The 25,314-nt window shown below is 37.0% G+C and overlaps 3 protein-coding genes across 4 annotated transcripts; all 3 read right to left on the reverse strand.

Moving 5' to 3' along the window:
* Window positions 1-546: 546 nt before the first annotated feature.
* Window positions 547-9,322, reverse strand: LOC149009199 (electron carrier/ protein disulfide oxidoreductase). 2 transcript variants are annotated; one of them, XM_089163897.1, is made up of 7 exons: window positions 9,241-9,322; window positions 6,355-8,489; window positions 4,884-4,939; window positions 4,513-4,746; window positions 4,110-4,401; window positions 1,501-1,697; window positions 547-1,125 (listed from the first exon to the last, which is right to left on the reverse strand). In XM_089163897.1, exons 2-7 carry the CDS (start codon window positions 8,386-8,388, stop codon window positions 972-974), a joined length of 2,967 nt encoding a protein of 988 aa, XP_089020023.1. In that variant the 5' UTR covers window positions 8,389-8,489; window positions 9,241-9,322; the 3' UTR covers window positions 547-971. The 2 variants fall into 2 exon arrangements, with proteins under 2 accessions (XP_089020023.1, XP_089020024.1); XM_089163898.1 differs by having other exon boundaries at window positions 9,029-9,315.
* Window positions 9,323-10,161: 839 nt separating this feature from the next.
* LOC149009200 (uncharacterized) lies at window positions 10,162-12,491 on the reverse strand. The gene is made up of 3 exons (XM_089164450.1): window positions 12,316-12,491; window positions 11,627-11,782; window positions 10,162-10,875 (listed from the first exon to the last, which is right to left on the reverse strand). The coding sequence occupies exons 2-3, from the start codon at window positions 11,747-11,749 to the stop codon at window positions 10,411-10,413; spliced, it is 588 nt and encodes a 195-aa protein (XP_089020576.1). The 5' UTR covers window positions 11,750-11,782; window positions 12,316-12,491; the 3' UTR covers window positions 10,162-10,410.
* A 10,158-nt stretch (window positions 12,492-22,649) lies between these two features.
* On the reverse strand, window positions 22,650-23,797 carry LOC149009201 (ABSCISIC ACID-INSENSITIVE 5-like protein 3). Its single transcript, XM_089160975.1, has 3 exons — window positions 23,006-23,797; window positions 22,844-22,915; window positions 22,650-22,730 (listed from the first exon to the last, which is right to left on the reverse strand). Exons 1-3 carry the CDS (start codon window positions 23,795-23,797, stop codon window positions 22,650-22,652), a joined length of 945 nt encoding a protein of 314 aa, XP_089017101.1.
* Window positions 23,798-25,314: the final 1,517 nt, after the last annotated feature.

Here is a 25,314-nt window from a genome sequence, read left to right on the forward strand (position 1 = left end):
ATCTTCCTGCTGGTTCATCCAGTAGGGTGGGAGGATGAACACACGCCCTGCCCGGACTCGGAAGGTCTGCATTAGAATTAATTACACACCCTTTTCTTAAGTTTATGGTTTCAGGGAATCTGCAGCAGCCCGGTGATACCCTCTCAAGTTGTTGAACTTCTTAATTCAACCAGAATCCTGCCTCAAATACATGGAAACTCTGCCCTATTCATCATTTGCTCTAACTTTTAGAAAAGCATATTCTTTCGCATCTATTTCTCTCCTAGGTTTCTTGACTTATTTGAAGGCCCTAACAAGCTTGCATCCCATTCAGAAAAATGTTACAAAGCTATTTACATCTATTCATTTATGAACATATTTTTCATTCCATAATTCATTCTGGTCAATAATTATCAAATCAATTTTCATTACAAAAATGGTTTTTAGCATTGGTTTTTTTAGTAGGGAAAAATGAGAATGAAAATTGATACAAAAAAGAGCCTTAATCTTTCAATTTGCTATAACATGGAGAGGGTAGAAATAAAATAAAACATATTAGATGTGAGATTAAGGAGAGGAGAGCAAGAAAGGCCACACCAGTTCCACACAGTGTTCACCAAATATGGACTCATACCTCTTGCAATACAGATTGGGAGTCTCATGCAAACTTTATCTTCAACCTAAATTTTCGTGTTCCAAATATCTAACATCAATAATTTTGGAAAGGGAAGAGAATAAGAATCTCGTACAACATGATTGAGGATAACTTTTAGTCAGCAATTAAGGCACACATCTTTTTTCATCCTTTTTTGGTAAACTGGATGACCACTGAACAAAATTGGCATAGGCTTTTCTACTAGAGTCTCCTCTTCCACAGTGACCAACACTAATGATAACTAGAGGAAGATGGAGTAAAGAATTAAACATAACAACAATCTGAGACTTTCCCTTTTTGGGTGTTTCCACAAGCTAAGCAGTAAGTCTAAGAAATCTTAATAATTCAAGCCCCAGTCAAAGGGTTGATATATGACTTTCAATTGAGTGGTTGCTAGCAACTCAAGGAGCTGTTCCAACTTGTTTGCCTCCAAGTAATTTGCCGCATGCTTCAGCACTTCCACTTCATTCTTTCCAAAATCCCAAGGGTACCTGAAGGATAAAGATGGAACGAGAATGTGATATAACTTTCATAGCAATCTTCTGAATTACCACAGATATCAATTAAGAGAAGTGACTAGTGGCTAGCAGCAAAAAAAAAGACATTAGATGAGCCATAAATCGTACCAAACAGCACAAGTCCTTGTAAGGAAACTTACTTTTTTCTGTGAACTAATGTTGGAAACAAGCCTAGAAATGATTTCTATGGCCATAGTGGCTGCGACACCATGCCCTTAATATGACAAATTAACCACCATACATCCCGTACTAACTTCTATTTGAATGCAAAACTCTGTCCAGTAGTTTTTATTTTTGAGGGGTTAAAAATGACAAGCCAAAACAATTGGATTTTCCAATACAACTTACAATTTAAGTATTTTACTGGCTGAGACCACCTTGGCTTCAGCATCAACTATAAGACCTCCATTCCTTAGAAAATTGCGGGCTGCCTCCATCAGCTCCCTGTCAATATCCTTAGGTGAATAGCATCGAAGAGCTGGCCCTGAACGGGTACCAAATACTAGTGCAAAATGAACAAGAGGTTCCGTATAGGGAAGAGCCACCTGATAAAGTAAACAGCCAATCAAGGAAAGCTACTCAAAATTGAAACATGACAGAATACTGTTGCAAGAAGAGAGAATGAATAAATTATTGAGAAACGTGTGGTCCTGCGCCCAGAGACAGTATAGGGTAAAATAACCACCTCCTACTAAAGGTGGAAATCCCACCCTTGCTAATGCTTCCACACTCACTACCATTGGCTCCTATGGTGGGGACAGGGCCATGCTCCCAGATAGAGAATGTGTTCCCTATTAAAAATATAATTTATATTTCTGCATCCAACCAACATTTCAGCATATAAGAAACCGATTAGTTATACATGAGTTAAAAGACTATGAAACTCATATTTGAATTACATTAGAGCTAAGTGACAATCAGTGATTCATAAAGAAAGCCTACTGAGCAGCCTTTTCCCAACAACCTGCAACACCATTTCTCTTTGAATCTAACCCTTCAATCCTGTCCAGCTTTCAGTCGTAAACCTCCCTCATCATCTACAACGCTCAATCCACTTATGGAAGTCATCCCATTACAACCCTAAAACTCAGCAGCCCTACTTGAGATCAACCACCAAGAATCTAGATCTTCTTCCATACATCCATTGGGACCCTCACAAACTTTGGGGATCATCTTCATTCACCCCCACCAGTGGGGCTAAAGATCTTAACATCAAGAATCCCATCCCTGTAACTTACTTCCCCCTGTGTTTCAAGAAACCTCTCTTTATCTAATGTTTCTAAGGCACAACATGGGTATGTTAGATGAGAAATGACCATCCTTATAAGCACTTCATATTTCTAATAATTTCAAATCATAAATAAAGTGGTAACCTCTGTCCATTTTTTTTGGATGAATAAAAAATATATTAACCAACAGGGGGAAACAAAAGGGGGAGAGAGAGAGGGGGGGGGGGAACAAGCCTTCAAGAGAGAGGCAAAAAGAAGAGCTAAGACCCCAGGTAACAACAATAAGCCTGTTCCTTGGGTATCCATAATTAGGGGATAGGAGATAGACTGAAGCCTGGAAGAAACATCACAATAGATGGCTTTCCAAATCAAGTCAATCAAGCAAGATTTGGAAGTCCATCTCCTGAGATTCTGTTCCCACCATAGATGGTGAATAGATGCACTGAACACCAACTTACCAACCCGATCACATATGGACAATCCCAAGAATGGTCTTAAAATCCAATGCCAGTCCTAGGTGAAACCAAAGGAGCACCTCGAACAGGGCCAGATGGAGGCTAAAGCTTTTCCCCAAAGGAGGCGGGAAAAGGGGCAAGTGAAGAATAGGTGCTCTAGGTCTTCCAAACCACTCCAACATAGAATACAATTGGGGTTAACCGGTATTCGGCGGCTAAAGAGAAAACTGTGGGTGGGGAGGCCAAGGTTAAGGGCTCTATAGAGGGTAAGGGAATGACAGGGTATGTGGACTTTGAACCAAACTAGGGGGGACCAAGGGGCAAGAGGAGAATGGGGGCGGAGAAGGTTCCAGGTTGAGGAAATGGAGAAAGTTTTGGAAGGGGTGAGGGTCCAAATGGGAAGGTCAAGGGGAGAGTTAGAGAGCGGGAGGAGGGAAGTCCAAACCTGGGTGAGACAAGGGTGGGGGATAGGGGACCAAGCGCCACCGGCAATGAATGTGGAGAGGGGAGTGGATCTAGGGATACGTGACTCATAGATAGTACATGCCCCCAAGAGGTTGAAGAGAATGCCCATTGGATGCCAAGGGTCATGCCAGAAAGAAGTGGAATGCTGGAAGAGATTTGGGTAGAGAAGGATGAAAGAGCAAGAGGTCTGAGAGTGAGAAATTTCCTCCAAACCCAGGAAGGGTTGGAGGGGGTCAAGACCGTCCAGATGGAGTTAGATTTCAGAAGGTAGGAGTAAACCCAGGAGACCCAAATTGAATTATGCTTGGAGGCAATTTTCCAAATGAGCTTGAAGAGAGAGGCCAGGTTGGCACCCTGGATCCGGCAGATGCCAAGGCCGCCCTCCGATTTGGATCATTTTGATAAGCCAATATTCTCTCAACCCTCTTCCTTTCTCTGTAAATTTGATAAGCCAATATTCTAGAGGTAATTTTGGAATTAGCTCCAAATCACATAAGTTGTGAGTAAGTCACTGGAGGTGCAATGGACAGATGGAACAAAGGCCCCTTAATACACTGATGAGGGGGTGATAGATGGGAAGGAGGAGAACAACAAACGAGGAGAACCAAAAATGGTCTTGGGAGAAATGAAGGATAAAAAGCATGCTTATGGCACAGGACTGTCAAGTATGGCTAAGAATCAAATTGAATGGTGAAACAATATTTCGTTGGTTGGTGCAAGGATTAGATAAAGTATTTAATGCATTACTCAAAACTAAGAGTTTAGTGGCCCAAGAACCATAATAATAATAATAAAAGGCCCAACTCACCTTTAGACGTTTGTCTTTCACTCCAAAGGGTTTGATGAGATTGAATGGGGGCCGCTGGTTTCCCCTTAAGATTCCATTGCAAATGTCAGAAAGTGAGTAGGTACATCCGCCAATAACATACTTAAAATCACCTAGCAACCTTCTTCGTTCCAATGGTCCGACAGGATAACCCCATACCAAGATTGCATGAATGGCCATCATATTGTACAGATTTATGAAGAAAGCAATCTTCTCTTCCCTTGACGTATGCTGTAACTCCACCCTCTGAAGTTCCTCAACTGTTCTCAAATACCTGCAATGTAAAATGAAGAAAAATTTTCAAAAAGCACATTAGGGGAAAAAGACAGATTAGGTACTTAGATACTCCCATGATTAATATGTCAACGGTAGCTGTCCCACAAACCTTGCAAACTCCTCGCTTCCATGGATACTTCTGTAATCAACATGCTTTCCATCTTCAGAGGTGTAAGCTTCAAAGATTGCATAGGACAAGAATCGCAACCTCGATGCAATTTCTGTAATTGGCTTGGGTTTGATTATAGTTATGCCCCTTGGAATGTTGTGGCATTGAGATAATACAGTGGGATCAAGATCCAAGAGTCGATACAAGTGATTACCATCTTCAAAAACATTCTCTCTAAAGCAACAGAGATTTTAAAAAGAAAACACAAAGAAAGATTGCATGATCAGGAAGAATACAAAGACAGATACCCAAACTCACTACAAGGAAAAAATAGAGTTATGTTTCTGATGGGGTAATTTCAAAGAACTTACTCAAGAACGTGCTGAAAGAAATATTTGCTCGCAAGCTTTCGTCCAAACTCAATAGCCTGATTTAATGAGAGCATGAACAAACACAATGATACAAGAATATTGATTAATATGGGAAATTACAAATTATAAAGATACACAAAGGAAATCCAAAAACAAATGCAAACTATTTATTCAAGAAAGAACAAACAGGTTGTACATGAGACAACCCATGATTGAAGTTGGATTGGAGTCCAGTATTGACTTTAACTTTTTGAAGGTCAGTTTGACATGATGCCCCATTCAATAGATTTCCTAGAAGACAGAGAAAAAGTGAGAGGAAATTGAATATCAGGACCACATGGAAGAATTTGAAACGACAACTTGGAAAATTCCGTTCAGTGGGTTTCGTTGAGGCTAGAAGGAAGTCATGAATGAATGACTCTAATGTTGTTACCATTCAATTGATCATTAAAAAATGATCCACAGTTTGACTACTTGTGATTACCCAGATTTATATTGAAGATGAAAGACTAATTCTGGAACATGTAGTCTTGTCAAACTAAATTTTTGTGTTCTCAAAACATTCTTTGACATGAATGTGTTCTCCAGATGTCTATGACAATAATTTTCAATTATTTAATTATTATCGGATCATATTCTCAAGAGAACTTCGATGAACTTGAAAGAAACCAACTTAAAACAAATAAAATAAAAAAAAAAAAGTTTAAAGAAAATGAAATATTTATTGAAATGGCTATTTCCATGTCCAACATTCAATATTATTAAATAAATAGCCTTCAGAAAACAAAATCCTTGCCCTAAAACAAAATCCTTGCCCTGCAACTAGCAAAACCCAGAAGAGGTTGGGGGGAGGGGAGTTTGGAGATGACAATGAAATGTGCCATTCATGTAAGTGGACCCAGGATGCCAAGCCACACAAAGCAGGAAATGGAAGACTAAGCATGCCAAGTTAATTTACACCTAGGCTAAATGTAAAAGGAAGTGCTATATTACATACATAAATCCAAATTTGTCGCCAGTGTTCTCTTCAGCAACAAAAGTGATTTACTTCAGCAACGGGAAAAGAAAGGAATCAAAAAATTAAGTTAACAAAGGAATAAGCAAGTCCAATAATTCATTATTGTGATCCACAGAGGTACTTAGTGGAATATTAAGGTGTTGCCATGAACCACAACATCAGGGAAGGAAGCATGTCATGAAAATTCTCCAACAATAAATAGCCTGATAAGATGATCATAACCATGAAACATCTAAACTTTCATTCTGGAATGCTAGCCTTTTAGCTGAACCTCAACATAGTAATCCGTTAGGTTGGTTGAGAACCACCTGATTGGCTAAACTAGCAGTGGACATAATTCATACAGTGGTCCCATCAGTAGATAAGTCTTGCAACACATAATTATGAGGATATAACTCAAGCCTGTCATATACAGAGGGTTAAACTCAAACTAAAAATGCATATGCAACTGACCTCTTCCCTCTCTAAGTACTGATCCTCTGATAAGAAATCCACAGCTTCAGACCCAAGAAAACAATTAGTAAACCAGCGCATCTTGTAAAACCTATCCCTAAACACAATCAACTGCTTCATTTTCCGAACTATGAGAGCATACTCATCCACCATTCCAGAAGTTGAGACATCATCCTCTCCAGAAAGAGGTGGTAAAGGAGCCAAATTTGGTGGTTCTTTGGTGATCAGTTCAATGATATTTTCACCAAGTTTACCTGACTGTTCCATGAACAAAAGCTCACTCAAACCCCCAATCACGTTTTCATTGAAGAACACCCTAGGAACAGCTGCAAACCCAGCAATCCTCTCCAGTTCAAGCTTTCGACTGGGGTAGACATCAATATTGATCTCAACATATCTCATCCTGTTTCGCTGCAAAAAATACCTGATCTGTCTAGATTCCTGACAGCCAAGCCTTGTATACAGTAGAACTCTTCCCCTCATTGCTAGTGGTAAAAGTGGTTTTATTATATGAACGTGCTGATCCTGTCCATCCCCTATTCTGTTTTCCACATCTGCATCCCGGTATATCTTAATATAGTTTAGAGGATTCCATGAAGAACGCTCTTCAGTTTTTGGGGTGACATCTCTTGTTTTACTTTCAGGGGAAGAATTTCCTTCTTCCTTATGGTTACCATTCATGTTATCTTTCTCATACTTATCAGTAAAGCTTTGTCCATCTTCGTCCTTCCTTCTGGACAGCTGACGAAGAAAAGTGGTGACAGCAACAAAACCCTTTTCTTTAACAAAGTTTGTGAGTGCAGCAGCTTTCTCAGGCCAAGCATATCCCAGAACCTCTGTTTCGAATTTCAGAGAGCGAGTAGACAAACTCCTATTGGCTTCAATCGCCGGAATCTTTGCACCATCAAATACAGGTTCTGCCTCTGCCTTCTCATCCAAAACGTCCCCTCCATGTTGATTTGTTTCTTCTAGATCTTCAGAATCCAGTCTTTTAGTCTCAACCATCTGACTGTTCAAGTTTTTTTCTATTCTGACACTGTCACTGTTAGTTTCTTCCTGTTCTTCACATTCAAATCCTCTATTCTCAACAATCTGACCATTGGGGCTTTCTCCTCTCTTGACATTATCAGCAGCAATGGTTCCGTTTGGATTCCCTCTAGCCTCAACAGTCTGATGCTTTGAGCTTTCAACCCTATCATCAATTTTAAAGCTGGGATGTTCCTCATTGATGTCTAGAGATGCAGTTTCACTCTGTAGTTCATTATCAACTTTCTGAATACCAGGTGTATCTCTCTTCAGCTCTGCTGCTGTAGTAGGAGAGCTAATCGCATTGTCCCCACTGGATTGCTCATTTTCCAGAGGTCCACTGACAACATTTTTCTCATTAGATCTTTCAATTTCACACTGTAGTTCCTCTTGATCACCTTTCTGATTATCAGGTGTACCTCTCTTCAACTCTTCTGAAGCAACATCTTTCTCATTGGATCTTTCAATTTCATTCTGTAGTTCCTCTTGATCACCTTTCTGATTATCAGGTGTACCTCTCTTCAACTCTTCCGAAGCAACATTTTTCTCATTGGATCTTTCAATTTCACTCTGTAGTTCCTCTTGATCACCTTTCTGATTATCAAGTGTACATCTCTTCAACTCTACTGAAGCAACATTGTTCTCATTAGGTCTTTCAATTTCACTGTGTAGTTCCTCTTGGTCACCTTTCTGATTATCAAGTATACCTCTCTTCAACTCCTCTGAAGCAACATTTTTCTCATTAGGCCTTTCAATTTCACTCTGTAGTTCCTCTTGATCACCTATCTGATTATCTATTGTACCTCTCTTTAACTCTTCTGAAGCAACATTTTTCCCATTAGATCTTTCAGTTTGACTCTGTAGTTCCTCTTGATCACTTTTCTCAATATCAAGTGCACCTCTCTTCAACTCTTCTGAAGCAGTAGGACAGATGACCACCTTGTCCCCACTGGATTTCTCCAGTCCACTGACTACATGTTTCTCGCCAAAGCTTTCATTTTCCATCATTCGTACGATTAGGGATATCCTGAATTCAATTAAAGAAACATGGGCTCTTATGCTCTAACCAGCATTAGTGATGGCAAGCCAATGCTTTTTTCTGCATATTCCTGCAAGATGATTCAAGAAAAGATTTCAAAAATAAGTGTTATGAAATACAAAAGAAGGTATGTTCCAGGTAGTGAAGATTTCTTGCTTACGTACGTTAAAATACTAGAGTTATTGATTTGAGCATGGATTAAAAGCAGGAAGGTGTAGGATTGCAAAATGAGCAAAAAAACACAAGTGAGATTTTCCAGTATGCAGAACTTCAAAGAAGTTTTTCCTAGTTGGTTAACCCATTAAGAAACTCAAGAAATATCTCATTAACTTTCCACAACCTTTGGAGACATTTCTCTCAAGAGTGAAAACCATTACAAACAATGAAGCAATACCATGAAAATAATAAGGGCATCAACTAAAAATGAAGTGACACAAAAGTCATATCATTATAGCGAGTTTCTTACGTTTCCCGTAATGAAAATAAATCCAAACGCACTGTAGAATTAATAATAAACGATAATGGAATGGGAGGGAAAGCGACACTAAGAACACTCAAATTCACACTAAAAGAAATAATAAGAATATAAAGAAACCAAGAGCCCAGAACCTTCAGAATCGACTCCATTAGGGGGTTCAGCAAATTCGTAAAGAAGGGCAAAAGCGACGGAAGAAACGTCGAGGTAACAGGGACACTACGAACAAATTGGAGAGAAAAATGGAAGAAAAACCAACAGATCTAACGCAAGCGAAACCGAACATTGAGAAAATGCAGAGATTGAGAAGAGATAGGGATGCGCATTGGAGATCCGTGAAACTCACGAGAAAGCTTTCGAAGAAACCGTCCAAATTCATAACGGTCGCCAGAGGGAGGGAGTATCCGAAACTAAGAAAGCGGGAAATCCGCGGGCGGAAGATGAATTGACGGGTTAATAACCCTTTTATCGATTGTACCCAAAAAAAAAAAAAAAAAACCTTTTATAGATGAAATCATGAAAATATATTTATTAAAAGACTTAAAAGCCCTTAACTCTCACCAATGATTACAATAATGACCCTTTGTTAAACAAACGGATATGATTGTTCAAGGCCGTATCAATGTATTTCTCCCCTCATAAATGGGGGCCCATAAGCCCAAGGATTAAAATAGAAGAAAAAAAATGTGTGAATAGACACTTATGCTTCCTTTCTTGTCCTTTCACCACATTTAGGAGGAAGGTTCATTTAAACATTTATGATTATTTTAAATGCTCAAAGGAAGATCTCTTCTAAATGTATGATTAAGGCATGAGGGAATCATATCCTCTATCCGTTGGGACAAAGGATTCGGTCTTGGAGAGCATTTGGAAATTATTAAACACAAACCGTTTGTTGAAACTAAATCAAACTTTTCATCGCTTTCTTTCTGTAACAACCATTAACTTACCTCGTCTTTGACACCTTGTAACTCATATTAGATACTCATTAGTAGCGGTTCAACTTCTCTGTTGCGCATTTAATGTGCAATGCTATGTTGCCTACAATTATCAAAATCTCAGCCGAAATTTTGATCTCGACCATAAGAAGCAGGTGTTGTGCATTAGCCTCTCTTAAGGAGAGGATCCAACACCACTCTGGCCAAAAAAAAAAAAAAAAAAAAAACAAGATATGCATGTCTATACTATTATTTTTTTGTAATAAATTATGCCTATATTTTAATGTAGCTACATAGCTTTAGCTTTGTATGAGACCTAGAATCCATAGCAAAAGTCAGACATGCTAGAGTGCTCATTGCTTCTGCCTATTTCCAAATGAACTCAATAAAAATATGCCATAAAAGAAAAATAGAAATTCTTCAAAAAAAAAAAAAAAAAAAAAAAAAAAAACCTAACCACTCTTAAACATCATCAAAGTTTAAATTAGATATCCTGGCAAAGAGATTAGAGACTAAAATGTTACACATTCATCAACAGAAGAGGCTACCTCCAATTTAACCATATTTACTTTCATTGTTCACTTCTTCCTCTTCTTCAGGGGTTGAAGGGCTTCCTCATCTTCATCTTCCTCTTCATTCTCTAGCTCCTTCTCTTCCTCTACTGCTGCATCCTCATCTTTTTCTCCACCATCTTCATCCTCCTCGTCATCATCATTATCATTATCATCATCATCCTCATCCTCCTCCTCATGATCATCATGATTATCATGATTGTCGATGCCTTCATCATCATCATCTCGGTCTTCTCCATTCTCTCCTCCTGCTCCAGCAGCTCCTCCTTCAGTTCCCTTCTTAGAGCTACCATTGTTGCTATTGGGATTGTTGGCGTAATCCCCTCCATCTTCTGAAGACAGCTCCTCCTCACCTTCTCCATAGCCACCATCCCCATCCTTATCATCTTTATCTTCATCTGCATCTCCCTCAGCATCAGCTGGCTCTACTTGGCATTGAGGTTTTTGACCCATTAAAAAAGGTTCCTGAAACTGATTTATCCAGTGAGGGAGGCAATAACAATTTTGATAAGTACAAGATTTAAAATGTAATTTTGCTATTGTAAAAGGGCATCATTTTTACTAGATACCTTTTTTTTTCCAAATAGAAAGAAAATTTTCGTAGACAGTAAATCGATAAATGAAGTAAGTAATCCAACAGAATTCCTACCCCCAACAGGATGAAAGGAATACGGAATACCACATAAAGAAGGGGTCGAGGACTCGAGGTGCAAATGCAGTCAACCAGAAGGAATCATTGGAAGTCAAGATTCGAATATTCGAATATCGTGGAAACGTTTGAAAATTAATTCGTAAATAAGAAAGTTGAAAATTAATAATGCCAAACAGAGTTACATGGTACAATCACATCAGAAATTTATTCCCATTTTCCACACGCATATCGTTTTCGGACAAATCAAAAAAAAGGATATATCACCATTTACAAGTGGGCCCCACTTACAACTTCCAACGAACATACGAATTTACGACCACGCTATAAATCACACTTTATAATTTCTTTCAGTTCCGGAACCGTTAAAGCTTGTAATTAAACTAACCTGGCGCAAGATAACGCGAGGATCGAGAAAAAGAGCAAAGAACAAAACGAAATAGAGGAAAACCTAACCGGAAAAACGAATTCAGAGAAACAAACGCAGGAAATTTCAGATAGAATCCATTAAAAGCTTTTGAAAGAACAGAAAATTAGTTCGAGCATGGAAGCAGGTGTAAGTGTGTAACTTACCAGAAATGAGACCTGCGTTGCGAGCAGGATAGCGGTTACCAAACTGGCTATTGTCTCCCTGGCGCATGTTAGTGGTGATCCATGGTTGAACGTTATCCAAACTGGACCTTGGTTAGATTCCATCTGTACGGCCAGGTGCTTCGTAAAGCAGAAAACCTGAGAAAACAATCGTAGAGAGATGGTCCAAAGATCAGTTACGAGTGCCGTAGAGCTGTAACCGTTGAAAAAGTAACTAAAAATGACAACTTTCAACTTTGTTTCACAAGTTTATGGAAAAAAAACTGTGTTTCACTAAAAGAAAGAAAGAAAACCGCTAACACGAGAAGAAAATCTACGAAAAATTCGAGTGAAATGAAAACGTTTCACGATAAGCACTTAGCCGGCGGTAGACGACTGTTTTCGCCTCAAAATCACGTAACACTGGAAGAAACTGTAACATTTGGACTAGAAACTGAGGTAACGACGCAGAGTACGAGAAAGAAAGAAGCAGAAACAGAGAACCTGCTCACAGGAACCGCAAATTCGTTGAAGAAAAAGTAGAATACGAAAAATCTAACAGAAAAAACTACGAACTAAGAAGACAAGAATTCGAGCGAACAACCTAACGATATACACAAGAAATCTACAGTTTTCACAAAGAAAAAATGAAAAAAGGTGGAAAAACGGAGGAAGCGAAGAGGAAACAGTACCTGAGAATCTGGTAGAACGCAAAACCAAGAGCAGATCTGAGAGGCTCCAACACTAAAACCTCTAGAACCAAGAATCAAAATCGCTTTTTCGTTCCGTACCGTCCGATCTCGATCGCGTAGACTCGAATAGAGCCTCTGTGCGTGAGTTTTACCGAGGAGCTGCCCGTTATCCGTGTGATTTCACACTCTACAGAAGCACAGGAGACTGGAGAGCCTAACGGGCAGTTTTTTTTTTTTGGCCCAGCGGGTAGTTTGGGCAACCAGGGCCCACCTGACCTACCAAACTACCACGTTTTGCCACGGGGAGGTTTATCTTATAATTATTTAAACATTAAGTAAGCTTCAAAAGAGTGGGAATTTTCCTTTTGGTAAGAAAAAAGAGTGGGAATTGATTCTCGGATTTAGGGTTTTGAAAATCATATTCGATTTAACCATGATTAATTAAATTAATTATTTTATTATTTTTTATACACAAATATTTTTTATTTATAAAAAATGAAAAGTCAAACCCATGATTTTGAAATTCATAAACCCGGTAATTAATTAATATTTAAAAATTGATCACGTATCGTTGTCCATAAATGATAAACCTTTGAAAAATTGTTTAGTCGAACGTCGTGTAAATGAGTCCATGGCCAATGACAATAAAATCCTACTTGTCACCAATTTATCATTAAATTCTCCTTTTCAAAAGAAATGCTATTCCATTAAAACATTTCATATATTATTTTTTATTCTTTGGACTAGAAGTCCAAAAGCCCATGACCCATGAGATGGGTGAAAACAGCATAATCTGGATCATCATCGGGAGCACTTGTGCTTCATGACAGCTTTATCACCACAAATACGGTGGGACCTACAAGTAAAAAAAAAAAATCTCATCACCTAATTCGTGGGTCTCTCCTGTATTTATGGTGGTAAAGCCGTCTGTGCATCCCGACGGGTAGTTGGATATATCTTCCTAAGTCAGATTTGGGGTCCTTAATGAGTCTCATGTGGGTCCCACCTGATAGAAAACTATCACAAGAGCACATTGTTCTTTTTTAACGACAAGATAATTTGAACTGGAAAAAGTGTCGAAACACCAAGAATCGAGCACATGACTTCTTTAAACTTATTCTCCCTACATATAAATGGTTGTCTGTGCTAAAAAAACACATCGACTAAAGCATATTATATATAATTCTTAATGAGGAGTGGTTTTGAAATGGGCAAATGTGTGTGGGGTCCAAGACATTAAGACATAGGCTTTGCTAGACTTTATGCTCTAGGTAGATCATCAATCGAACAATCTTGAGATTTAAGAAATGGAAGGTGAAAAAGTTTCAAAAAGGCAATACCTAAAAAGGGCTTTAATTGAAGCACCAAACAGGGAGATGGGTGACTTGGTGTTAGATTTACATTTAGAAAGTTGGATCATAACACCAACCAAGCACCAAACACTGAGTGGAAGACGTGTTTGGTGGAGTTGGTTTGGAAGGGTAGGTGCTTTTGCTACTTCTACGTTAGGTTAGAGGTTTGTACTCTTTTTACATCCATTCACCATATATTAAGAGAGAAGATTCATGGAAAATCCGTTAGGGCCTGTTTGGTAACATGAGTCTGGAGATTTCAAATCTATAAAGTCACAATTCATAAAATTAATTGTTTTGTTGTGGAATGAAATTTGTGGATTCATTCTAAAAAACTATTTGGTCGACGTGATTTTTTGGATTTGCCAATATTTAGTGATTTTATAGTAGCAATAAAATCTCTAGATTTCACCTCATACCCATAAATCTACAGATTCACGTTTTTAGTGTAAAAATATGAATCTCTAATTTATGAATTTAGAGATTTTCACAACCAAACGGGTATAAATCTTAAATTCATGAATCCAGAGATTTGAAATCTTAAATTTAGTCTTTTCGGTTGTGTGAAATCCAGAAATTTGAAATCTTAAATTTAGTAGTTTGATTGTATGAATCCCTAGATTCATGAAATCTAGAGATTCATGAAATCTAGAGATTCACACTTTTATACTAAAAATGTGAATCTATAGATTTATGGGTATGAGGTGAAATCCAGAGATTTCACCCATATTATCAAAATGTTAAACATTTGAACCATAATTCAATAAATATTTTTTTAGGATAAATCTACAAATTTCATTCCAAAAATTCAAGCTAACCAAACAGTTAATTTTATGAACCATGACTCCAGAGATTTGAAGTCTATAGATTTGAAATCTCTAGATTTTTGAAATCTACAGACTCAAGTAACCAAACAGGCCCTAAAATATAAATTAATATCAATAATCATGTGTAACTATCCAAAATAAATAAACAAATAAATAAAAATAAAAAATAAATCTTGCTTTGAAATTGAACACATGTCAAGCATTCCACCATATAGGTTGGAAAATTTCTTCATTATATAAATAGAGGATTTGGATCAACAGGATCACCGTGTGTCTTCTCAGTATCCTCACCCATGCATTATTATGTCCACTTATCTCTGCACACCCCTTAATGGGAACTCCCAGTTGATGAGTTCTGTCCTTGCTCGATATCTCATATCTTGCTTTGAGATTGAACGCATGTCAAGCATCCCATCATGTAGGTTGAAAATTTTCCTCTCTATACGAATAGAGGATTTAGATCGATGGGGTCGCCGGGTGTCTTCTGATAAGTTATCCTCACCCATTATTATGTCATCTATCTTTGCACACCCTTCAAGGGAATCCGCCATTGATGAATTCTGCCCCAGCTTGATATCTTCATGAAAATTATTTTGCTATCTATCTTTTATTAGTGAAACAAGTAGCAATCTTTTGCTGGTTGACTTCCGGTTACAAAATTTTCCATGGAAAACTCATCCAAAAAACAAAAATTTCCATGGAAAAACATGACAAAGGCTTTACCTGCCATCATGAGGAGAAACTATCTGTGTTAATGCCTTGGTTTTTCGAACTTCTATTTGTTGACGGGCACAGTTCATACACCAAATTTGCATTCCTGGTTGAAGAACACATTACCATTCTGGAGCCTGAGGAAGAAAAAAAGAAGTAAGAACAACTGAAATCTTTAGACCCACTTCTTTAAAAGAATTCATTTCAACAATAAACTGAAAATTGATATGGGTATCCATGCCTGTATCGATAATGATCCTTCTGAGCTGATACGACGAAGCTGATATCGAGGCTCAGAAGAAGAAGGAAAACGCCTGTCCATCTCCTGCCCAACAGAACCATAAGGGAGTTAATCAATCTATTGGCATCACTCATCTGAATTGCATTCTTAATTAAAAATACTACTCAATCCATTGGTCATATAGTGAAGAGATTGTAGGTATTTGTGAGTAGAAATGTAAGATGGTTAGATCACAGAAGGCAACATTCAGTGAGGGTTTTGTTTGTTTGTGTTTTATCTCTATTCGTGATTGAACAAGTAATATCAAAGACGATAAGTGTCAGGAAAACACGAAAGACGTCGACGAATTGATGGAAGGTACGATTAGTAAAAAAATTATCCACTTTTTCTTGTGCTTTGATCGTATTAAATTGAAAAAAAAAAAAAAAAAAACCGTTTTTTTTTTTTTTTTTTTCACTTTTTCTTCATACGTGGTTTTAACCATTGTTCCTCGTGTCGGCGAAAAAATCGACATGTCGCTGGGGGGCGACACGACACCCCCCAGCGACACCGAATTAACCAAAAGTCGGCGATATATCGCCGACTTCTCGAAATGTCACCGACTTCTAGCGATAAATAGGGAAAGTCCAGCGAAAAACACCATTGCCGGGCTGTTACTGACCTTCCCGCAGTTCCTGCAATGATAATCAAACAAGTATGAGGGAGGCAAATGATTCTAATAAATTAACAGGTAACCGTAGTGGTTGAATTGGGTTTGTTTTGATTAATTTAAAACAAGATGCATTCCTAGCATTAACCCAAATTAAATAACAAGTTATAGTCATGAAATAGAAATTAAATCCAGGTTAATTGAAGTAGTTTTTATATCCCAATTATAAGAAGTATAGAAAAGAACACAAATTAAGATTAATCACATAAAGTAAGTAAGTGAAACTGTCCATACAAACCCCATGGATTCATGAGTACTAAATCCAGAGAACTCTCGTCGTCTAGGATCTCTTACGGTTGCTGATGGATTCATCATCATCACGTGATTCCACGAACACACCAGAGTAAATGAGTAATCCAGTTCTAGACTCACCTAACATTGTGAGGTGTTCACACGAGGATTGGCATTCGATCCTTCACCACTAGTACCACCAAGTGTAATAGAAGTTACAGAACCAACAACCCCCCATCTTTAGGTGATGTTTTAGGTCAAAATAACACTTCCAATGTGTTTATTGGCCTCAAATTAGGCTACACGTCAAATTTCAGGTCAAAATGACCTGAAATACCCTTCGAAACACATTGTTACTCACATAAATTAATACTAATTTATAACTTACTAAAATTCATTTTACTCTTAGATTATTATATTGGTTTTAACGTAATGCTTATTATATTGGTTTGAAAAACTTAAAAAAAATAAATAAATAAATAAAAGGATTCGGTTGGAAACTTGGAAGAAAAAAAGGACAAAAAATGGAAAGATTTTTTTTAACCGAATTTACATCAAATTGTTTCCTAAAGCTGCGTTTGTTTGCAAAGGTGCGGTGGGAAAAAAGGGGTGAGAAAAAAAAATGTGAGCCCCATGCGTAGTGGGGTGAGAGATAAGGAATGGAAAGAGAAAGGTTTTGTGGAAAAGTGATAGTAATGAATTCCATATTTTTACTTTTTTAAAATTTTTCACAAAATCCTACCAAATTTATGGGTTTTAAAAAATCTTGAAGTGGGAAAGTTGTGCTGCCACCTCACCAGACAAGTTTCTTTGATTCAAGAAAGCTTGTCTCTCACTTTCCCACCCCATGCAAACCAATTGGGAAAAGTAGAAAAAGTTTGTTTTTTTCAAAAAAAATTCGACCCTTTTTTTCCCACCTCACCTTTATTCCAGCAAACAAACGCACCATAAAGTTTTTTGGGCGTTCTATAGTAGCGGACCATGTTGGAGCCGAGGGCCATAGCCTTCGGATTTTTTAAAATTTGAAACTTCTATATTTTTTTGGAAGGTGGTAGCTGAACGAAGGTGGTAGCTGAACGGACATGTGAATATGTTAACTAAACGGTTCTAAATATCTACCGTCATATCTATATTAACTAAATATGAATCGTCCGAAAAATTCATATTTTTCTTCATATTATTTATGGGTTAGTTAAGTTAATTTTCAATCACCAGCTGAAAGAATGCATATTCAAATTTGAATTCAAAATTAAAAACTTGAATTCAAATTTAAAAACTTAAATTCAAAAACTTGAATTCAAAAATCAAATTCAAACCATAACAGATCCGTTATAGTCTTTCACCAGCTAAATTTTTAAAAAGAAAAGAAAAAAACAATGCTTGATTTACGGGTTAGTTGGTTAGAGTAACGGCTTTTTCTTCTTTTTTTTGTTACTTCTCTTTCGGCTTCACTAAAAATTCTTTAAAAAAAAAAACCAAAAACCAGAGAGAATAGAGAAATACCTATAGAATTCTCTTCAAAAGAATAGGATGTGCAACAATGAAGAGATAATTCTCTCAAAATTTCCACGGTTTAACTCTTGACCAAGTAACTAAGGACCTGTTTGGTTATATGAATCCAGAGATTTCAAATCTTTGGATTCACAAATGGGAGATTTATACTTGTTTGGTTGTGTGAATCCTTGGATTCATGAAATCTAGAGATTTATCCTTTTACACTAAAAACGTTAATTTGTATATTTATGGTTGTGTGAATCCCTGGATTCACCCCTAGTATAAAAGGGTTAAACATTTGAACCATGACTCAATAAATGTTTTTTCAGGATAAATTTATAAATTTCATTCCAAAGATTCAGCTAACCAAACAGGTTAATTTTCTGAACCATGACTCCAAAGACTTGAAGTCTATAGACTTGAAATCTCTAGATTTTTTAAATTCTCGGGCCTGTTTGGTTACATGAGTCAGGAGATTTCAAATATCTAGAGATTTCAAATCTATAGAGTCATAATTTATAAAATTAAATGTTTGGTTGTGGAATGAAATTTGTGGATTCATCCTAAAAAACTATTTGATCGACGTGATTTTTGTGAATGTGCAAATGTATAGCTTTTTTGAAATCTCTGGATTTCACCCCTTACCCATAAATCTACAAATTCACGTTTTTAGTGTAAAAATGTGAATCTCTAGATTTCATGAATCTAGAGATTTTTACAACCAAACGGGTATAATTCTCAGATTCATGAAATCTCTGGATTCAAGTAACCAAACAGAAGATTTCTCAAAACCCTACTGTTTATTACCAAAAAAAAAAGAGAAGAAATTCTCGGGGTTTAACTCTTGACCAAGTAACTAAGAAATTCTCTTAAAACCTTCACTGTTGAACTCTTAACAAATGAAGCAGAAGTCTCTCAAAACCCTAGTGTTTAAACAAAGTGAAGAAGAAATTCTCGGGGTTTTAAGAATCAATAACCGATGATATTAAGTTAAACTTAACAAACCCTTATAAATAAGGGGAGAAAAAATAGAAATTTTATTGGATGTAGTTTAACAAATATGACAATGAATATTTAGAGTTGTTCAGCTAACCTATTCGCATGTCCGTTCAACTACACTTTAGCCAGAAAGAATCTAATTTCATTGAGTACTCTAGATTCTAAAGGTTTCAAATGGTCATTTGATGGTGGAGTTCTCAAGGTTTTAAGGAGATCCATGGTTGTGATGCGGGGAAAGATGGTTAGTAAATTGTACAAGCTTGTAGGGAGTGTTGAAACAAGTGGAACTCCAGTTGACACTTTGGCAAGGGGTACTGGTAGGCAAAACTTGCAAGATTTTCAAGCGCAAAACAAAGGCAAATATAAAAAGAAGCAGGTGACTTTCGTTTCAGATTTGGTGAGTGGTAGTGGTCTCTCGGAGCTGGCTGTGACTGAATGAGAGGTGGAGACACATTATGTCGTATAGCCGAAATGAGCCGGACAGGACACCCCAGGTGGGGGGGGGGGTGTACGCCATGCTGGTTGAGTGATGACAATAACAAAAGTATCCCTGGAGGAATGTGGGTCATGCGGTAATGTGTGGCGAATACACATAGATGAGTGATTGCCGAGAGACATCATTAATGATTTTCTTCTAGATGGAGATTATTGGGTTTGAGTGTCTTCTATTCTGTGGGTTCATATAATTATAATTGAATTATATTTATAATTTAAACAGAATTTAAGTCAATTACTAGTGTTGGTTTAAAATTATAATTATATAAAGGGTTTTAGGTTTCCTTACAAATAATCTTTGTGGGATAACAAGTGGCGGAGCCACTAAGGGACCGGGGGCATCCGAAGGATTTTTCAAATTTTACTACAATTCCTTTAATGTTTATATTTTTATGTTAATTTCCTTCATCTTTTCACTTTTTTCTCTTCTCACATGTGAAGTATCACTATTTGCCTCTCAATATTGAGAACAATTTTTAAAGGTAAAATAATGAGTATAAATGTCATCCCTTGTTAAAAACTAACTCCTCATCTCCTATTTATTCTCCCCTCTTTCTCTCTCACATCTTTTCTTCCTATTTATTCTCTTCACTTTCTATAAACGTGGGTTAAAGGAAATTTTTGAAAAAAAATAATCTTATTAAATATTCAAAATGTCATTTCTAATTAGAAACTAACTCCTCAATCCCTATTTATTCCACACAATATGTATAGCAAAAAAACATTAATGATTTCCTAATCTAGACTTCCATTCTTCAGCCCCCATATTGAATCATGGTTCCGCCCTGAGGATAACCTACATGTATCAATCCTGATGATAGGGATTGGGGAACCCATCCTGATGATAGGGATTGAGGCAAGACAAGCAAAAGATAGCGCCTTTGTGGATGTGAGGTTTTTAAAATATTTAGTTATTTTATCTATTTTTTTTTAATTCTTCTCTTCTACAATCTTTAAAATCTCCCCCTGTTTATTCTCTCTTTCCATTCTTATTTATTCTCTTCTCTCTTTTGGTTCTTCACACGTGGTTTAGGGAAATTTTGAAAAAGTTAAACATAACGAGTTTATTCCTAAACCTTTTCTACAATCAGTTATTCTCTTACTCTTTCTCCATTTTTTATTCTCTCTCTTTTTTTAATTTTTTATTTGAATTTATATGGTTTTTTTTCTCAATTATTTTTTGTTATTCTTTTTATTTGATTTTTATAATATGAATTGAATATTTAGAATTTGTAAAGTAACTAATTACCATGATTAGCTTGGTTTGCATCTGAAATCATCTTCTTTTCCCCTCTTTAATGTTGATTTTGTAAGACTTTTTAAATAAAAAATACTAATTAAAACTAAAAAATATTTTATAAGATATTTATCTCTTAACAATCCTTATATTTTAATTTACTTTTTATTTTTTTGTAAATAATTTACTTCTATTTTTTAGGGATAAAAATGTTATTATTAATGATTACCTATATTTTTAATATGTGAAAGCCATGTTTAAGCATGATAATATAATTCAAAGGTAAGATCTTTAGTGGATCCCACATGGGTCCATACAATGTGTGGTGAAAAAACATTAATGCTCTCCCGATCCGAAGATGATCCAGACTCTCATTATCCGGCCCCCAATGTTGAATCATGGTTTTGCCCCTGATCAGCTTTGTTTTGCTTTTCCCCGTGTGTTATCTATCAGTAATGAGGATTTTGTAGGAACATGGATGCACTTCATTAGAAATGTCTAAAGAACCATTGCTGCTTCCACTACTTTGCAGCCAAGGAAATGGGATATACAAGAGTATCTAAACACTTACCACTGCCTCCATCAATTTCCCTGTTCCCTCCTTCCCCAACTACATCACCTTCGGCCTCCTTCAACTCCTGTTCCCCTTGCCTCCCCAATTTCCACCAATTATGTATCTATTCTTCATCAGATCTGCCCCTTAAGACACATGTATGCTTCTCCAACTTTTCCTATCAAACCTCAAACTCTTTACAATTTTTTGCCATGGAACAAAGTATCAGCAATATATCGCCCTGTCACGGGGGGTGACACGTCCCCCAGTGACATGACATATACCAAATGTCAGCGATATATCGTCGAAAAATCGGCAATATATCGCTAAAAGTCGATTTTTCGAAGATATATCACCAAATTCACCATATTTAACAGAATTTCATTTGGTTTTTTACCGATTTTTCATTCGATTTTTGCCAAAGTGACGTAAGACCTTTACAGGCTCTCCCGTGTCTGTTGGCAACATAATGTAAAACATAAGTCATACTCAACATAGTTGTATAATGAATTGTAAACTTTAATACTTTATTCGCCAATTGTGTATTTGTGCTCTCTTTACATGTTTACATTAGTTTATATGAGTTTTCCACACTTTCAGTTTTGCTTGCATATAGCCTGACATGTGCCAATCAGAAACTTTAGACTAAGTGATGTTTTAGGCCAAAATAATGCTTCCAATGTGTTTATTGGCCTCAAATTAGGCTACATCAAAATTCAAGCTAAAACGACCCTAAACACACCCTAAAACCAAGGATCGAATTTCATCAATACCCCTGCCAAAAGTCGTCGACATGTCGGTGGTGTCGCTAGTCACGGACACAGCGACACTGTCCGATATTTCGGACCTTGCTTTTTGTTAACCAACCTCCCTAGCCTATCCCCCTACCTATCAACAGCCCCTCCCCACCTCCATGACCACATTGTATGCAACCCTAAAGATCCTTGTTTGGCAATTTGCTATGACTAAAGAACCAGTCCAAAAGAATGGTTACCTAGTATCTTGTCCCTTGCTCATAACACATGAATCTGAAAGGCTGCAAAAGGGTTTACAGACTAAACCAAAGACTGATGGCTTTCTAAAGAGGTATAAGGCTCACCTTGTTCCTAAGGTTTCCAGCAACAAGAGGGGTTTGATTACTCTAAATGAAACTTCAAACTTTTTAGTGGAACCTATTCTTGGGTCAATCTTTGCCACTGCTGTCTCTCAAGAATGACCTTTGAGAAACAATGATGTTCATAATGCTTTTCACTGTGGTGTCATATGATTCAGCTGCCTACTACAACATGTGTGCAAACTTCACAAATCTTCATACGTCCCAAACAAGCCTCACAGACCCAGTTCCATAGCTTTTCTCAATATTCTAGGTATTCATCTGCCCCAGAACTTCTTGAATGTCCTACTTCCACAGGTTATCTCAATATTTTAAGTACTGATCTGCGTCAGGATTTCTTGAATGCTTCGAATGTGCTTACACATTTATCTCTATAACAGACTCTTGTTTTTCCTAGAGGCCACTTCCCAGTTCCACATTATATGATCAGAATTCAATGCAATCAAAGCTATCTATCCATGTATAATAGTTCAGAAACAGTTCAGAAACAATGGAGGAAATGAAAGATCATATATATGTTTATCTGCAGCTAATCCAAGTGAGGTAACAGCTTAAATGAACATACCTTCTCATTGTTAAGCGACTTATTTATTTTCTCTAAAATTGCTTTATCTTGCTCCAACTTGTTTGTATAGGCCTGTTGTCACCCAAAAGAAAATGCCTCTATATCAAACACCAAAAGGAACAAAAGAAGAACCTGCTTGAGTTCAAGTTTATATATATCTACCTGCTTCTTTGCCCTTGATCTTGCAGCTGATTCGCGGTTTTTAATCATCCTTTTCTGCCTCCGCTCAATGGTCTTCTCCAGTATGTCATCTGTGAAGCGTCGTTTCCTGTCAACTGGTGGTGCCTGTGACTCTGCTGGTGAGGCAGCCACCAAAGGCATAGCCACTGGCATTGACAGTGCCAATTGATTCTCATGGTAACCCACATCCACAGATGAAGCACCAAACACTGATGCAGAACGAGGCACATTTGAATCAAACACTGAATTCTGCTGTTGTTGCTGAACAGCAGCCATCTGAAACTGAAACCAATTTGGCTGTTGATATGCTGCTGCAACAACGGAATCGGTAACAACCAGACTCTGTTCATCAACAACACCATCTTGATTAATGGCACCCAACCTTGTAAGATATTCCTCAAGGGTTGATGATTGCCTCTGTACTGATTCTTCATAACCTGCATTTCCTTGCTCTTGATGAATAGTTTCTTTCCAAACATCATCTACAGCTTCTCTACTTAGTGTTCGATTTAAATTTAAATTCCTGTGAGCAACTGCATTCGACGAAGAAGAAGACACAGCAGCAACATTCTCAACGACCTGGTCATGTTCTGTAGCGACGTCACTCTTTAGCAGCTCATCTAGATTCAAACCATCCATGGTTTTTCCAGAATTCTCCAACTGGGTTTGAACCTCAGCATCGATGCTGAGATTGTAGAGAGATCCCTGCCTGGCAAAAGCCGGGAAATGAGCCGTGTGACGTCTGCTTGGCGACACCATTGTTCTTCGCCCCATCCACTGCTATAAACACTCGATGAACATCTCAGGAAAAAATAAATAAATAAACTCAGTGAACGAAATGTCAATTCGCAGATGAAACTGGGTTTCCCAAGTAGGATTTGGACAACAGCATTAAACCCAATTCAGTTGCACATAGAAAAAATGGAAGATCGCCCAAATTTTCACCGATCCCACTAAAAAGTGGGATCAGAAGAAAAAATGCCTTGGAGATTCGAATAGAAATAAACCCAATAAAATATGGAATTAATAGATAAAAATTAAAATTTGTGTTCCCATTAGAGATTAATTCAAGTTATCATCACCCAATTGATTAAGTAGAAGGAAAAAGAACAGGAGTGGAAGATGGAGTGAAGATGAGTGGCAAGCCTATCTGAGAAAGTTTCAGAGCGCGGGTAATCCGAGCCGTCAGGGTGGGAAGGAAAAGAACAACTTACTCAGTTCTACAGATCTAAAGCTCTCAAAGCGGAGTAGTTGTTGGGAAAATTTGGAGTTGTAAAGAGAGACGATATTGGATACAACTGATACGATACATATGGATGTTAGATCAATGTGTTTTTTTCTTGTGTAATCATATATATACTTTGAAGCAGGGTGTAAACGGATCGGATTTGGATCGAATAGGATAGTGGTAATACCATATCCGCATCCTATTATATTTGGCGGATTCAATCGGATTCGAATCGGATAGTTATTTTCTTAAAGAGATTATTCTAAATGGACATAAATACAGATTGAATACAAGTTTTTGATTACCTATAGACATTTTTACTAGTTTATTTGTGAGGCTAGGTTTGAAATTTAAGAACTTAGCAACTTTTGTGGTTATTTTAGTAGAAAAGTTAGAAAAATAGTCACATATCTCAAGTAAAAAATCATAAAAATAAGAGAAATAAATACAAATAAATAACTTAATCGGATAATGTCTATCCATTTACACCCTTACTTTGAACACCTAGGAATTGTGAAAAACGATGAAAATTAGGGGTGTCAAATTGCAGTCTGAACCGTTAAAACCAAACCGGATTGGCCCGTTATAGCCCAAACCGAACCTTAATAGGTCGTGTTTGGGCTTAGGGTGGCAGAGCCTGCACCAATCCGAACCCAAACCGCAACCTGTTATAAACCGTTTTACAACACGTTTTATAGTTTTACATTAAATATTGTTTGAATCATCATATTACCACTAGGTAACTTTGGTATAGACTATCAAAAAAATATATTATGAATTCAAAAATCAAACAGTCTTTTACTACTTGTAAAGGACAATTAGAAAGATTAAGTATGGATGCTCAATTGAATGTACCAAGTTTGTTTAAATTAAGTAACTATTTATCCAATCCAGAAGTGTATGTCTTTGCATATCAAGTTAAATTAAGTAATGTAGAATGACTTTTCATTTTTAATGAGAATTGATCAATAACAATTTTGCTTTCCATAGAATTTTGGCTCTTACTGCAAAATGCTCAACTATTTCTTTTTGTTCTTTTTCTTACATATCATAAATTGTTAGT

Source organism: Hakea prostrata, chromosome 7, assembly GCF_041222555.1.
Source record: "Hakea prostrata isolate BN-2017 chromosome 7, UWA_Hpros_2, whole genome shotgun sequence".
In the NCBI taxonomy this organism is placed as follows: Eukaryota; Viridiplantae; Streptophyta; class Magnoliopsida; order Proteales; family Proteaceae; genus Hakea; species Hakea prostrata.